General features: G+C 48.6%; 1 protein-coding gene across 12 annotated transcripts in view; it reads right to left on the reverse strand.

Moving 5' to 3' along the window:
• Positions 1-17,047, reverse strand: part of ST3GAL3 (ST3 beta-galactoside alpha-2,3-sialyltransferase 3) — a 230,221-nt gene that overhangs the window by 78,164 nt on the left and 135,010 nt on the right. For 8 of the 12 annotated variants that reach the window (XR_007923654.2, XM_051856571.2, XM_051856570.2 and 5 more), the window contains one exon: positions 9,075-9,167. The exons of the other annotated variants lie outside the window; for them this stretch is intronic. Coding sequence is in view for 7 of the 8 variants with exons in the window: in XM_051856571.2 (XP_051712531.1) it covers positions 9,075-9,167 (93 nt within the window). In the remaining variant the exon portion in view is untranslated. The remainder of the gene's footprint in view (positions 1-9,074; positions 9,168-17,047) is intronic. 12 annotated transcript variants of the gene reach the window in all.

Raw genomic sequence — 17,047 nt, forward strand, 5'->3', positions numbered from 1 at the left:
CTCCCCAAACGGCCACAATGGCCATGGCTGGGCCAGGCCAAAGCCAGGAGCCAGGAGCTTCCTCTGGGACTCCCATGCGGTGCAGGGCCCAAGCACTTGGGCCATCCTCCACTGCCTTCCTGGGCCACAGCAGAGAGCTGGACCAGAAGCGGAGCAGCCAAGTCTTGAACCAGTGCCCATATGGGATGTCAGCATCAGAAGCAGTGGCTTTACCTGCTATGCTGCAATGCTGGCCCAGAAATTCCTCATAATACAGGAGGCACTGGGTAGAGTTCTCAGGATACTGCATTAGAAAACCAGCCCCAGATAAAAGGCTGCTCAAGACCTGCCCCAGCAATGTGACAGCCAACCTCATGGGAAGGGCTCTGTGGCACGGCAGGTTGAGCCACACTTGGAGGCTCACATCTCATGTCTGAGTGCTAGCTCATGTCCTGGCACCTCTGCTTCCACTGAGCTTCCTGATAATATGTCCTGGGAAGCAGCAGGCGATGGCTCAAGCACTTGGGCCCTGCCACCCATGTGGGAGACCCAGATGGAGCACTGGATTCCTGGCTTTGGCTTGGTCCAGCCCTGGCTGTGGCAGGCATCTGGGGAGTGAGCCAATGGATGGAAGACTCACTCTCTCTGTGTTCTTCTGCCCTTCAAGTAGATAAAAGTAAATAAATGTTTTTTAAAAAATCAAGCCCCAAAAGGATAAAACTGACTCCAAATAACTTAACTACATGCCCAAGAGAGTTCTAGCACTATTTAAAGGAATGAAACAATATCTAGCCAGAACAACGTAAAATTCACATTGTTAGAAATTCATTAAAAAATTATCAGGCTCAGACTAGGTGTCGTGGTGCAGCAGGTGCCAGTTCGAGTCCCACCAACTCTGCTTCCTGCGTACTGAGGAAGGCAGTGGGTGATGGCCCAAGTACATGTGGGAGATCTGGATAGAGTTCCTAGCTGCTGGCTTTGGTCTGGCATAGCTCTGGTTGTTGTGAGCATTTGAGGAGTGAACAAGTCTATCAAAATCTCCCTGTCACTCTGCCTTTCAAATACATAAATAAATAAGAGAAGAAAAATTAACAGGCATGCAAAGAATTAGAAAAACATAGGCCTTAGCCAGGAGAAAAATTAACAAACAGAAACAATTTCAGAAATGACAGGGATGGGAGAGTTAGCAGACAAGGGTGTTAAAACAGATACCATAAACGTGCTGCACATGTTCAGGAAGGCAGAAGAAAGTATGAACATCATAAGGGACAAAGCAGAGGACATAAAAAGACCTAAATGGAACTTACCAGGGATTAAAAACACAACATCTGAAATAAAAACACACTTGATGGGATTAACAGATGATTAGGCACTAACAAAAAAGCATCAGTGGCCATGAAGACAGAGCAGTGTTATAGCAAAGAGAGGACTCAAAATGAGAGCCTCAGGGAACGGTGGGACAAAAAGAATCCTGGGGAAGGAGATAGGGCAGGAAAAAAACTTTCCAAAAGTAAGGGGGAAAAATCCAAATTTCATGAAACAAACAAAAAAAATGAAAAGAATGGACCCACAGAATCAAGGAGGTAAACAAACTGCTAGCTAACTAAATACAAAGAAGACCACAACAAAGCGTATCATAATCATATTTATCACTGGAAACCAGTGATAAAAAGAAAAATCTCAAATAGGAGCCAGAAAAAATAACCCTCAATATTACACACAAAGGAATAAAACGAGAATGACAGAAGACTTTTTGTCCCAAACTATGCAAACTCAAAGAAAATGAAGCTACATCCTTCAAGTACTGGGGTAGTGGGCGCTGTCCACTCAGAACTGCATATCAAGCTAAAAACTGAAAGATTCCTCTCTCATTGGACCTGTCCTACAAGACATGTTACACAAAGTTCTTCAGACAGGAGAGAAAGGATGCCAGATGGAATGTTTCAGCACGGGGAAGAAGAACAAGCAGTGAGGCTTTTAAGTACAGTCCGAAGGACTCTACCTTCCTCATTAAAAAACTAAACATTGCTTACCTGTGCTAAAATACACCCAGCGTAAAATTTACCATCTGAACCACTTTTAAGTACGCACTCCGGTACTATTAAAAACATTCACACAGTCACACACCAACGTTCAGCATTCTTTTTCATCTTGCCAACCTGAAACTCCAAATCCATTGTAACTCCCCCTTCCCTGCTACCCTGGTATGTGGTCACTACCATTCTACTTTCCGTCTCCATGAACTGGACTAGTCTAAGCACCTCATACAAGTGGAGTCAAACAATATGTGTGTACTTCAAAAAGCTCATGGAAGAGGGAATTAAAAAGTAAGTATATAGGGGCAGGAGCTGTGGAGTAGTAGGTTAAGCCTCAACCTGTGGTGCCGGAATCCCATATGGGCATCAGTTCAAGTCCCAGCTGCTGCACTGCTGATCCAGCTCTCTGTTATGACCTGGGAGAATAGTGGATGTTGGCCCAAGTCCTTGGGCCGCTGCACGTGTGTGGGAGACCTGGAGGAAGCTCCCTGTCCTGGTTTCAGATTGGCCCAGCTCCAGCCTTGCCATTTGTGGAATGAAACAGCAGACAGAAGACCCCTGTCTCTGTCTCTCCCTCTATCTGTAACTCTGTCTCTCAAGTAAGTAAATAAATCTCAAAGATGTTTCTGGAGCTTTTAAAAAAAGTAAGTATACAATAGTGCAAATTTTTTTGAAAACCTTATTAGTTTTTTATGATATGTATTTTTCCATGAGCTTTTTGGAAGTTACTCACATTTGTCCTTTTGTGAATGCTTTTTTTTTTTTTTAAGATTTATTTATTTATGTGAAAGGCAGAGTGATAGAAAAAGAGAGAGAGAGATGGACAGACACACAGAGAGGTCTTCTATCTGCTGGTTCACTCCACAAATGACTGTAATAGCCAGGATTGGACCAGGCTGAAGCCAAGTGCTCTGAACTCCATCTGGGTCTCCCACATGGCCCAAGCACTTGGCCATCTTCCACTGCTTTCTCAGGCACATTAGCAGTGAGCTGCACTGGAAGTGAAGTAGCCAGGACTTGAATTGGCACCCATATAGGATGCCAGCACTGTAGGTGGCAGCTCAACCCAGCACCATAGCACTAGCCCCTCCCCATTCACCTATAAATCACTTTAAATAATTGACTATTTCGATAAAAATAAAATAATGCTCAGTGTTTATAATGCTTATGAATGTAAAATGTATGAGGAAACAACACAAAGTATAGAAAGGGGAAACGGAATTATATTGCTGTAAAGTGGTTAATCTCAAGAGTCTAGTAATACTTGAAAATAGGTTATAAACTAAAGATGTATTTTGTAAACTCTAGAACAACCAGGAAAACATGAAACAAAGAGGTACAGCTATTAAGCCAGTAGTGGAGGTAAAATGAAATCATAAAATACTCAATTAATCCAAAAGAAGGCAGGAAAAGAAAGGGGGAAAAAAAACAAAAAGGAAACTGGCAGCAACATGGTCAATTTAAACCCAATCATACTGATGATTACACTAAATACAAATAGTATGGAAACATTATAAATACTCCAACAGATGGGAAACACTGCCAGATTGGATTAAAAAGCAAAACCCAACTCTGTGCTATTTCTATGAGATCTACTTTAAATGTAAATATAGAGAGAGGGTAAAGTAAATAAATAAAAGGACAGGCTGCTGCCCAACCAGCCCTGAGATGGCTCAAACATAAACCTCCTTCTTCAAAGAAAGGTAGATGGATAGGAACACACACACCATGGTAAAGATAACTTTAAAAAGGCTGAAGTGGTTATGCTAATATCAGATAAGGACGATTTCAGAGCAAGGGACATCTGAAAATAATGAAAGAATCTTAGAAATGGGACGGGACAACCCTAAATGTCCTCATTTATTACCCAATGACAGAGCTTCAGAGCACATGATGCCAAAGCTGATAAACGGAGACTTCAACACCTCTGCTGGTCATCGCTAGACTAAGTGGACAGACAACCAGCAAGAAGGATGTGGGAGACTTGACAAACACCAGTAAGCAATCTAACCTGATGGTCAGAGATGACTCCATAGCAGAATGTTTTCTTCAGTATCCATAGGACATTCACCAATATGACTTCATTTGGCCGTAAAACTCACCTCTTGGTGCCAGCACTGCAGCATAGTGGGTAAAGCCACAACCTGCGATGCTGGCATCCCATATTGGTACAATTTTGAGTCCTGGCTCCTTCTCTTCCCATCCAGCTCCCTGCTAATGTGCTTGGGAAAGTAGCAGAAGGTGGCCCAAATACTTGGGCCCCTGATCCACATGAGACCTGGATGAAGCTCTTGGCTCCTTCTTGGCCCAGCCCCGGATGTTGTGGTCATTTAGGGAGTGAACCAGCAGATGGAAGATCCTGTCTCCCTCTTTCGCTCAGTAACTCTTTCAGATAAACAAACAAATCTTAAAAAACAAAAAACAAAAAACAAAAAACCTGAGGGGCCAGTGCTATGGTGTAGCAGGTTAAGCTGCTGCCTGAAGTGCCGGCATCCCATATGGGCGCCAGTTCGAGACCCAGCTGCTCTACTTCCAATCCAGCTCTCTTCTCTGACCTGGGAAAGCAGCAGAAGATGGTCCAAGTTCTTGGGCCCCTGCACCCGCATAGGGGACCCGGAAGAAGTTCCTGGCTCCTGGCTTCAGATCAGTGCAGCTCCAGCCGTTGCGGCCATTTGGGGAGTGAACCAACGGATGGAAGACCCCCCCACCCCCGTCTTTCCTCTCTCTGTGTAACTCTTTCAACAAAATAAATAAATCTTTAAAAAAAAAAAAAGAATTGAACTTCACTCTTACTATTCACTGTCCACAAAAACTGACTCAAGAAGGAGCAAAGATGGCCAAGTGTGGTGTGGCCTCTGGGCCTGGAGTACATGACCCTGGGAAGGCCGAGTGTAGCCGTGGCACTGCAAGGGATTCCTAACATGGGAAGAACATGTTCCTTGACTTTTAGGTGTTTTGCTACGCACTGTGAAGGAAAATTCTGATTCAGCATTTGGCAGGTATTTCTGAGTTGACTCTGGAGCAGGTGGTCCTGACTCCTCTATCCAGGCTCCCTGCTCTCCCAGCGAGGATATTTCTTCTCTGTACACTACCTCTGTGCCTTGGAATGGAAAGACTGCTTCTCTTTTGTTCCACCTCTCACATCCAAGAGAGAAACCCGTGGGATGCAGCTTTCCTCCAACTTCTTCAGGAAGAAAGAAGCAATGGACACGGGTCTTCTGACTAATTCCAAAGAAGTTATTCTACAAGCTGAAGGCTGGTGTTCAATTTGAAGCAGGTGCCTAGGGGGTGGTGGTCGTGAATCCTTTACCTCTTCTTCAAACCAGAAGACTAAATAGCAAGTTCAGATGTCTTCCAGTTTCACCACTATTACGATAAGCACAGTAGAGACTGTTGCAGAAAATTCCAATGTGCTTTTCTAATTTGAAATGGGAAGAGATGGAAAATAGTGACACACGTTTATGCATTTAAATCCTGGTTATCTTGTGACATTGATTCACTTGCTGGGCAAGAACAGAGGTCTAAGTCTGCAATTACATCTTGGATATGCTACAACAACACAGGGACGAGACACGAAGGTTGATTTCACATGTGGATGAATTTCTTTTCAATACACATGTCCAAATATTTGGAAGAAAAAGAGGGATTTTTTCTCCTAGAGAAGGAAGCTGTTGTTGACTTCTTTCTCAGAAGTCTTTGGACAATTGGTATTTTTAATTTGTTTTCGTTTTTCTAAGGGACAACAAGATTGTAGAGCAGCTTACCCGCTGACTGCTTGCTTAGATTTAATCAAAAGGGTGGTGAAAGGAAACGAAACAGTTTTGTGTGCAGGGATGGACAGCCCTGTCACCTCCCCAGCACGGAGGCCGCTGTGTTACCAGGGACTTTGTTCTTTTCTGTGCAGTGTTGCAAAGCACTTCAGATCCTGTTTTCCATGTTGCTATGGCTGGAGGACAACGACATGGGTGGCTTTTTTCAGTACAGGAGACGCGATGGACCCTTTAATATAGACTGCCCTCAACTCTGGACACAGAGGAGTGGGAAGACAAAGGCAGAAAAGCTGCCTTGTGATCCCTTCTCCTACAGGAAAGAAACAAAGATGTCTTCAGCAGCTCCTTCTGACTTCTGGCATTTTGCCTTAGACAACCTCATCCGTGGTAAAGCAAGGATGACTTCCTTCAGCCCAAGATGGTTACCTGGGTATCTGCTTGATTTTTATTTTTCTTTTTTTTTTAAGATTTATTTATTTGAAAGAGTTACACAAAGAGAGGAGAGGCAGAGAGAGAGAGAGGTCTTCCACCCAATGGTTTACTCAGAGCTGTGCCGATCCAAAGCCAGGAGCCAGGAGCTTCTTCTGAGTCTCTCACACGGGTACAGGGGCCCAAGCACTTGGGCCATCTTCTACTGCTTTCCCAGGCCATAGCAGAGAGCTGGATAGGAAGTGGAGTAGCTGGGTCTCTAACCGGCACCCATATGGGATGCCAGTGCTTCAGGCCAGGGTGTTAACCTGCTGCACCATAGCGCCAGGCCCTGCTTGATTTTTCTAGGTGAGAGGTATAATGCTAGGTGGAGAAGGCTGGGACTCAGGTATCTTCCCCTAATTGGAACTGCTCTTGATCAGAGAATGGGCCTCAGAAGAAAAGTTTCCAAACTTAGTGTTGGGTCACTGTCGATTTAGAAGAAATTTAGGCTCTGGAAAACCTCAAGAAAAAAAGTTCCAATAAGAAAAAACCAAACACAAACAAACAAAAAACTCAAACTGGGTCATAGACCTAAATGTAAGGCCTAAACCTATAAAACTTCTAGAGGGGCAGGCATTGTGGGGCAGTGGATTCAGCTGTTGGACCCACATCTTCCTGCTAATGTCCACCACAGGAGGCAGCAGGTAATGACTCAAGTACTTGGGTCCCTGCCACTCATGTGGGAAACCTGGATGGCCTGACCTCAGTTATTGTGGGTATTTGGGGAGTAAACCAGCAGATGGAAGACTGATCTCTCTTTCTCTCTCCCCTTTCTCTTCTCTCTGACCGCCCCCCCCCCCCGCATTGCTAAGCCATTCAAATAAATAAAAACAAATAAGTAAATCTGAAAAAAAGGAATCCATTCTACCCCTGGGTATTGACCCAAGAGAAATTAACACGCATGTCCACAGAAAAACCTGTACACGTAGGTTTACAGTGGCTTTATTCAAAGTCACCCCAAACTTCTGACCTGAGAGTGGACAGGCAGGCTGTGTAACATCCACACCACGGAACACGATTCGGCAATGCAAAAAGGCATAAACAACTGGTATACACAACCCATGTCTCAGTTAAGAATGCATTACAACTAAATGAAAGATGCAGACACAAAAGCGCAAAAGCCTACATACTACATGACTTCACTTACCCCACAGCCCAGAAACTCTACAGGGTCAGAAAACAGATGAGAGGTTGCTGGTGACTGGGGTGGGGGATGGGGTTAACTACAAAGGCACTTGGGGAGCTTTCTGGGGGTGAAGCAAATGTGCTATTGATTATTGTGATGATTTCACAAAGCATGCGTTTGTCAAAACTCAGAACTGCACTAAAAGGCAAATCGGTACTATATGCATACTTTGATGAGCTTCACTTAACCAAACTGTGACACATCCGTACAATTGTATATTATGCAATTGTTTCAAAAATGAGATGGATCCATATGTGCTGGCAATGAGGTCATCTCCAACGTGCATCGTGGGGGGTTAAAAATCAAGGTACAGAACAATAAACAAGGCGTGTTTTCCTTTACCGGAACATTGGGGAGGGGTCTGGAGTGGCAGTACCCTTCGTACTGTTTGAGTTTTGTTTTTCAAAACCACATGCCTGTCTTATTTTCAATTAGGAAAAGCAAAAGAAACCTACACATGGGTCAAAGAAAACTCACAGGTGTCTGGGCCACAAGACCGAGTCCTGCCGGCTCGCGAAAACATGTGTAAAGACATAGAACACACTGCCAGACACATTAGCGGCGCTCAGTAAACAGCTGTGGGAAGCCGAATAGTTGGAACTGATTCAGAAGGCAGCCCCTGGACAAAGAGATCTCTCTCTGAGCCCTGGATCCCCTGCCAGCACAGCCCCCTGCCCTACACACGGAGCTACGCTTGGATTGCTCACATTAGGAAAGCAAAGGAGTCTAAAACCCAAAGGCCCTGGGTTTACTCCGGGGCTGTCTGTTTCTCTGCATAGCTCTGCAGGCACATTGTGCACCATCCCTCACCCCTCGGCAGTTCAAGGGCTGGGAGGCAAGTCCTTCCCCCAGTGAGCAGAGCCCACCCACGGGCTCCCATGGTGGGCCATGTGCTACTCACACCCCACGCCCAGAGGGTCCTGCGTAGCTTTCCCTCGCACCCTCTGAGTCAGAAGCTCCTATCACTTTCTGAAGGAACAAGACAAGCCTGATGGTCTCACTGCACCCCAAGACACAAGACAAGACTATCTCACCCTTAAGCCCCTCTTCCATACCACGGCTTCAGGAAAGAAAATCTAAAAGGAGAAGGTGGATAAGTGAGTGAGCCTAAATCCTTGGCAGCATTTGGTAAAAGAAACTTTCTGGATTGAGTGCCTTTTTTCAGTGAGCCTGGTATCAAGGAAACCAGGAGCTCTGGAACGCAAGATGGAATGACATGGGAGGAGCTAATACTCAGCCTCAGAAGTCTCTTTGTCCCTGCTTTGTTTGGATTGGCCTCTCCGAAGCCAGCTGTTGGTCTGTCTTCCAAAAAGCTTTGCTGGGTCTCTGACACCAGATCACAGGAGCTTCTCTAATTGGTGGTCTTGGCTGCTATGGATGCTTGGGCCTCTATGGGACAGCCACGGAGGCTCTCACTCCTCACAGCTGGTGGGACAAGCCACACCACCAGGTGCCAGCTCCAGGAGGCAGGCACAGAGTGTGGCCAGAGTGGGAACCAACTACAAGCAAAGGCCTTTCTAGGACACAGGAGGGATGTTAGGACAGAATCTTGTTTCCCCAGCAGGTCGTGTGTGGCCGCGAGGGCTGTGGTGCGGGCTGCTCAGGCAGAGGAAGGAAAATGGAAGTGCTTACCGGGGGAAGATGGCGGTCATCAGGGCAGAAGCATAGCCAGGCTTGCACGCTCCCTCGGAGAAGTTTGCGTACTTGGTGGCTAACTCAGCAGGCCTATGGGGAGAGAAGGACAGTCACAGCTTGCCAGGCATGGAGCAGTACCTGGGCTTTCAATTCATGAAGAGACGTGGGTGTCTGCACCTGGAATAAAGCCTCACTCCCCACCAGCAGCACCTCAGGCCCTTTTCTACACCAGGGCCCCCGTGATCCTATCTGCTAGGCCACTCTCCTAATGCTCACAAAGGCTGGGAATGGGCAGGCTGATGCCAGGAACTGGGAATTCAATCCAGGTCTCCCACCTGGGTGGTAGGAACTCAATTGTGTAAGCCATCAGGATCTGCATTAGCAGGAAGCTGGACTCAGGAGCTGGAGCTGGGAATCAAATCCAGGTGCTCTGACATGGGATGTGGTCACCTTAACCAGTGGGCTCAATGCCTGCCCCTCACATGGATCCTCTACAGCAAGCCTGATACCAAGGAAGTCAGGAACTCCATCTGGGCTCCCAGCCCTGGGGAGCAGCACTTGGTGCTCCTTGGGTTGAGACTGTTAGCGGCCCTGCCTTCCCACCTTCCTGGAATGTTCCTACATGTCCAGTCTCATCCACTCCTCTTCTCTTGCACACGCTCTGTGACCCTCTAGTGGGAAGCATGGCCAGTGGCCTGAATATGGACACAACAAACGTGTCCTTGGGACTCCTGCCGTAACCACTGGACGCTCAGTGGGGCATGCGCTCCTGCAAGGTTACCCTTGGTCCTTCTCCAGCTAGCTAATGCCTACCGGCTCTTCACAGCTACACTCGGCTTCACTGGGAGCAGTGCCCCGAGTCCAGACTGGGCCAAGTGCCTCCTCTGCGCTCCACCAGTCCCTCCCCTGCCACCCTCATGACATGCACACCTGACAGCACTAGCCAGGCTGTCTGGTAATTGTCAGTGGCGAGTGTCCTCGCATCACTCTGTAAATTCCTGAGGTCAGGGTCTGCGTTAACTTTGCCCCTGGCTCCTTGTACAGAGACAGGCACACAGAAGATCTCTTTAATTTCTACAAAGGAAAAAAGTGACCCTGATAGCCCCCATTGTACTCTGCACAGCTGGCAAGGCAGGAGACCACAGGCCAGGGACTGCGGAATGAGCAATTGTGTGACTGCCATCATCTTTGGATTTCAGTGTGGTTTATGGGTTTAATGGGTTCACTGTGGGGCTGGAGTCACTGCCCTATCACCCAACACTCTGCTCTCTGCACCCTGGAGGAAATCACAACTCAAGAACAGGGTCTCTTCAGTGAATTGGCTCAGTGACTGTGGGGCACCTGAGTGAGCTCTGGCTGCCAGCTCTAAGCCCCAACCTCCTCCACCCCTGCCCATGGGCCCAGTGCCAGCACTCTGGTGTCCAGCTGCCTTCAGGCAAGTCTGCCATAAGCACTGCCTTCTGCAGGGACTCGGGGAGGCTGGTGGTGCCTGTACTGCACGGCGAGAGACGGTGCTGCCAATAGCTGGTTCACTCCTTGACCCCCATGGGCCAAGTACAGGGCCTTGCCCAGAGTAAATGAGCCAAACACATCTACGTCCATGTGCGATCTCGTTCAGAAATCTACATTTTGAAACCTTCCCTACCAGTGAAACTCAAAGCCTGAAATGTAAATGACACACCAGAGTTGGGATTTTATTTGGTAGGCAAAAGAAAGTCAAAAATTTCAACAAGAGAACAATAGTATTTCCTTATGCAAACTACACTTTCAAAATGAAAATTGAACGTCACAGCAATTACTGCATTCACTGGGAGCTTCTGGCCTCGGCACGGTGATGAGAACATTCTAGGTTGCTTTCAGTTACTCCTTGTAACAGCAATGTGAGCAGGTGCTGTGAATGACCAATCCACACACGGGCTCAGCAGGTTAAGCTAGTACTTGGACACCAGCATCCCATACTGAGTGCCAGCTTGTGTTTCGGCAGCTCCACTTCCCATCCAGCTTCCTGCTAACACAACTGAGAAGGCAGTGGAGGATGGCCAAAGTTAATTGGGTCTTTGCCACCCATGTGGGAGGCCTGGATGGAGTTCTGGGCCCCTGGCTTCAGCCTGGACCAACCCCATTCTTTGTGGCCATTTGTGGAGTGAACAAGCAAATGGAAGACCTCCCCTCAGCATTCTCTCTCTCGCTCTCTCTCTACACTAACACATACACACACACACACACACACACATCTTTTTTTCTCTCCCTCTCTCTCTGCCTGTCAAGTAAATAAATGAATCTTTTATAAAAAAAGAACAGGATCTCATCCAAGATCATACAGCTGGAACATGGCAGGTACTGGATTTGACTGGCTCCTCTCTAAACCAGCAGCCACCAGCCACCAGCCACGTGACCACAGAGGAAGGGGCGGGGCCCAACGACAGTACAGGGTTGCTCAGGGTGTTCGGGGTGGCTCGAGGCAGCCTACAGTAGGGGGCCCACAGCCTTCCCACAGGAAGCACATGGCAGCGCAGCATCCGAATCCCTCCCTGTCCTGTCCCCCATTGCCCACCGTCTGCCCGTCGGCCTTTCAGAGTCCCAGAAAGTTTCATAAAGAAGTCGAAAGACAGGTGGCAGCTGCCCTTCTTAACACAGAGCATGGCGGAGATAAATGTATGACACAAGCCAACACTTTGACCACATCTTTCCTGTCTCTAGTGCTTGCGGGTGGACTCCTAGTGAGGTGCTTACAGGTTCAGGGCTGTGGATGGTCCAGGGTTCATGGGTTCAGATCATCCAGCGGGGAGCACAGGGAAGCCAGAACCCAGCAGGGAAGGCAGGGGACAGGGCAGAGCCAGCAGGAAGAGCTTTCAATCAACCCTTCACCCCGCAAGCAACAGTGGCTTCTAACACGCACAACTGGGCACAGTGGGCCCTGCCGTCGAGTGATTACCAAATTAAAATGCCTTGGAAATGGCCTCCTGCGTATCCCAGTGAGAGAAGAATAGGGGGAGTGTTGGGGACTCTGAGTCATCCAGCAGGCTGGGACCTCTGGGGCACTGTGCGGTCAGAACCACCAAGAATGACTGTCGCCAACTCCCTCAGGCCAGCATACTTAGTTTCTCTCAGGCACTCCCGCTCCAAATGCCAGGAGGCCTCGCAGATGTCTGATCCAATCATTCGGCCCTTGTTCTCCTGGACCTCACAGCTGGCCTTTCGTCTGGCGAGAGGAAACTCTGCAACCAGTAAGAGCACCCTTTGTCCTGTGAACGTGACGGGTGCAAGCCGCTGCCTGTCAGGGGACACCCACGGGGACAGCGGGGAGCCCAGGGAAGGGACCAGACCTCCACTCCCCTGCTTCACCGAGATGAGTAATCAGCCACAGAGGGGGCCGCGAATGGCAAGGCCGTTGTTTCTGGAATCAGAAGCTTCCAGTGAGGACGCTGACCAGCTGTGCGACCTGGGGCAAGTGGGGGGAGATGTGATTCTCAGCTCCCTCGTGTACACTGGGAACCGAGTTAATTCCCAGGGTCTGGTGAGGATGTGGTAAGGAAGCAGGTGTGGTCCTCTGCAGCAGTACACGGATGCTACTGTATGACGAGGCATGAAGGCAAGCGGCCAGCACGTGGAGGCTCTGAGCCTCAAGCCTGCACTTGATCCGGAGGGACTGGCATTACCATAAAGCCGATGCATGGCTCCCAGCAGGAGGGCACCCTCGAAGGGTCAGCATTTGGGAGATGAGAAGTTAGCAGGAGGCTGAGTGGAGCAATCAGGCAGGTAGCAAACTAATCAGGAGACAGAGTGCTGTTACAGTTGCGGAGGGAAGGAGATGTGGCAAGAAGGACGAAGGGACCAACTGTGACAACCCCTGGTGGCCTGGTAAGGTGTGGCTGTACAATTGCCTGCTAGGCTTGGCAACATGGAGGCGCAGGTGACTTTGACAAGAGCTGTTTCACTGGTGTGTGTGGGCAAACTCTGATTTCATGGGACCTAAGAGAAAATGGGAGGAGAACAGCCAGAGTCCTAGAGACTATTTTTATGAGTTTTGCTACAAAGGAAGGGAGGGGTGGGGAGAGAGAAAGAGGGGTGGGGCAATAGCTGAAGGGTAAAGACAGCATTTTTTGAGGTTGGGAAATATTTTAGCATGTTTATAAGCTGGCTAGAATATGAGAAAAATCTCATGATGCAGTAGAGATGAGACAGTTGCCGGAGGAATGCCCTTGAGAAAGTGTGTGTGTGGCAGGCGGGGTGGGGGGGGATCCAGGACAAAAGCAAAAGGATTAGCTAGACTCTGCTCCCTAACCCACCCTGGGCAACCGATGCTGTTCAAGTACTACTTCCTATAAGAAGTTCCCATTATACTTCCTCTCCCAAGAACAACCAATCCATCCCACCAGTGGACCCAGCCTACCTAGGGCAGACTGCCACTTGAGCGCTGCACCTGTCCCCACACCCTCTTTCTTGCCCACCTTCTACCCCTCACTTTCATTCAACAATCATGCAGAAGCAATGGAGTCAGTCTGCAGGATTTTTATCCTAGCTCCATCCCTTACTAGCTGTGTGATTTGGAGCATATTACTTAATTGTTGTGTGCCCTTAAATTGCCAGGCTTTAAAACTGACATGAGGGGCCAGCATTGTGGCATAGTAGGTTAGGCCTCTGCCTGTGGCACTGGCATTCCATATGGGTTCCAGTTAGAATCCTGGCTGCTCCACTTCTGATCTGGTTCCCTGCTGATGGCCTGGGAAAGTAATGGAAGATGGCCCAAGTGCTTGGGCCCCTACACCCATGTAGGAGACCTGGAAGAAGCTCCTGGCTCCTGGCTTCAGATCAGCTCAGCTCTGGCTGCTGCAGCCATTTGGGGAGTGAACCATTGGATGGAAGACCTCTTTCTCTGTCTTGCCCCCTCTCTGTAACCTTGCCTCTCAAATAAGTAAAATAAATGTTTCTTAAAAACCTGATATTATACTAGTGCTGACTTTATAAAGTTGTTGTGAGGATTGTGTGGAGAATTGAGGGCTGGCACCTGGCACAATGCGTGGCAGACATGTGGTTGTCACTCAGTACATGCTACCCTGTCTGGTTGCCATGGGCCAGACACTGGCTTGGGGTCAGGGACGCAATGACTACTAGGACACAGCTATGGCCCTGAACTTGTTACACAGAAGAGTAATTTTCCATTTAAATGCCTTTCTCTCCCAGACCATGAAAATGTAGCCCAACACACATGGCACAGAGTACATAAGTACTCAACAGAATCTTGGATTGAACTCATTTTGTTATGTCCACCTGGAAGGTTAATCTACAGGAAGTGTGAGAGAGGAAATGAGGAAGGGGCTCTGAGGGTTACTCCCATGGACTCTACAGATCAGCGATAGCCATCCTCTAGTCAGCTGATGTTCAGAACCACCCCTGTGAGGCCCTCTCCCTCATCCCACGTGCTGAGCAGCGATGCAGAGTTCAAGGCTCCCATTATGAGAAAAGGAGACCATGCCTGACAAGAAATAGAGCAGCGTGGACGCAGCCGGCCAATGTCACATTGTGGGGAGGACAGATGTGGCCCCGGCACAGAGCTCGTTCCACCCTCCTCAGTGGGGACGCGTTTCTCCAGCCACCACAGAGGTGTCTCCGGGACAGGGACACAACTTGAGGCATGGCAGAAACAGCTTTGCTTAGCTGTGATAATCCTCTTCTGTCAGCAATGTTTTCATTCTATTTTGTTGTTTTTTCTGAAACAGCCTCTATGGAAGGAAAGCTAAGTACTTTAGCACGCCACAGACAGGCTCGGGCTCCAAGGTGGAAGCTGTCTCTTCCAGGACAACTTCTGCCTCTCCGGACGGCTGCCCTCCGCTGTTGTGTGGTAACCAGTGACTCTGCGCTCCCAGCTGGGGCGTGCCGATCTGCTTCCACTACACCTTGCACGCCACTGACCGGCGGCTCTTTGTGACCTTCAGTGTGGAGCTTCCAGCTCTCATGCAGCCACCTGCAATGACCTCTGGCATGCTGTGAAACGCCTTCTTCCATCACTTTAAGGGGGGAGGCATTGCTTTATCTGAGACTTCTGGAATTTGTGCAATTACTTTGGAGGCCCTGCCCTCTTTGCTCTTGCTACTGGGCACTGCGATAGCTTCCACTGAGCCAGGCCCGTCCTATATGATCAGACTCGAGCTAACCTGACTGCACCTGATCTGTTTTGAGGGCCTTGGCTGGCAGGCAGCTCTCCCGTAGGTGTTCCAGGCATGCTGGCCTGTGCGGTATGCAGCCTTCACAGGGTCCCTCAACCAGCAGCCTGCAAGCACACTCCCATTCAATTTTGTTTTCATACGTTCATAAGAATAAAACCACAATCTGTTTCTGGAAAGATCAAGGGAGCTGATGTTTACAGAGAATAAATTGTGTGCCAGACTCTGGGTCTAATGATCTCATTTAGCTCACACCATAATCCTCCAAAGCAGTCCTGCCCTTTGACCCAGGTAGGTGGGACTGCAAGAGTCCAGGAGAAGACTTGGCTGGAGGGCAGGCTGCTCTGTGTTTACACCATAAAATTGGGGCCAGTGCTATGGCACAGTGGGTAAAGCCAACACCTGCAGTGCTGGCATCCCATATGGGCACAGGTTCAAGTCCCGGCTGCTCCATTTCCAATCCAGCTCCCTGCTAATTCACCTTGGAAAGCAACGGGAGATGACCCAAGTGCTTGGGCCCCTGCACCCATGTGGGAGACCCAGAAGACGCTCCTGGCTTCAGATCAGCCCAGCTCTGGCTGTTGTGGCCATTTGGGGGAGTGAACCAGCGGATGGAAGATTTTTCTCTGTAACTGTGCCTTTCAAATAAATAAACAAATCTTTAAAAAGACTAATTCCTATTCTGCATTTGTGGGCAGTACCAGCAACCTTTGAGAGCCACTGGGAACTGGGACTCGCAGGTGTCAGAAAGCACCACGAGGACGGAAGGAACAGCTGACACACGGGACTGCCAGGTGGGAGGGGTGGGAGGATCTACCCAAAATGCCCTGGCGTTGTGAGAACAAGAACACTGCTATCCTTTCCTTGTGTCGGGAGACGTTTGCTAGGGACGATGCATCTGATGACGAAATCCACAGAGGTGGACCCTGAACCTGAATGGAGAGATGGCATCTGGCTACTGTGAAGAAACCTCAAGGGCACGGACTGGATAATAAGTAAACACCTACGTGTATCCTTTCTGTCCACTGTTCTAAACTATCATTGATAGATCATTATACCTCTCATGGACCCATCATCCTTTCAAAAAAGATTTATTTTCATTTTATTTGAAAGGTAAGAGAAAGGAGAGGGGTAGGAGGGAGGGACAGCACTTCTGTCTGCTGGCTCGCTCACCAAATGCTTGCAACAGCCAGGGTTGGACTAGGCTGAAGCCAGGAGCCTGAAGCTCCAACCCGGTTTCCCACATGGGTGGCAAGGACCCAACTACTTGAGCCATCACCTGCTGACTTCTAGGGTGCACAGTTAGCAAGAAGGTGGATAGGAAGTGGAATAACCGGGATTTGAAGCAGGTTCATTGATACAGGAGGTAGATGTCCCAGGCAGAATCTAACTATATCCTAAATGCAGAGGTCTTACAAAAAAGGTCAGGGCTCTGTACACAGTTGGAGTAGTCCTACCTTAAGGCAAGTATTATTTACATTTCTGAAAAGAATGACCCCAAAACCAATCTTCTCACCAAAGCCTTTGCTTTGGCAGCAACAGCAACTGGCTTAAAGGAAGAAGGCTGGAGTTCAAGTAAATAGCTCTTCCATTTACTCATTTTGTAACCTCAGTTAAGACACAATTGAGGGGCCTGCACTATGGCATAGTGGGTATAGCTGCCGCCTGCAGTGCTGGCATCCCATATGGGCACCAGTTCAAGACCTGGCTGCTCCTCTTCTGATCCAGCTCTCTGCTATGTCCTGGGAAAGCAATGGAAGATGGCCCAAGTGCTTGGGGTCCTGCACCTGCATGTGAGACCTAGAA

Source organism: Oryctolagus cuniculus, chromosome 7, assembly GCF_964237555.1.
Source record: "Oryctolagus cuniculus chromosome 7, mOryCun1.1, whole genome shotgun sequence".
In the NCBI taxonomy this organism is placed as follows: Eukaryota; Metazoa; Chordata; class Mammalia; order Lagomorpha; family Leporidae; genus Oryctolagus; species Oryctolagus cuniculus.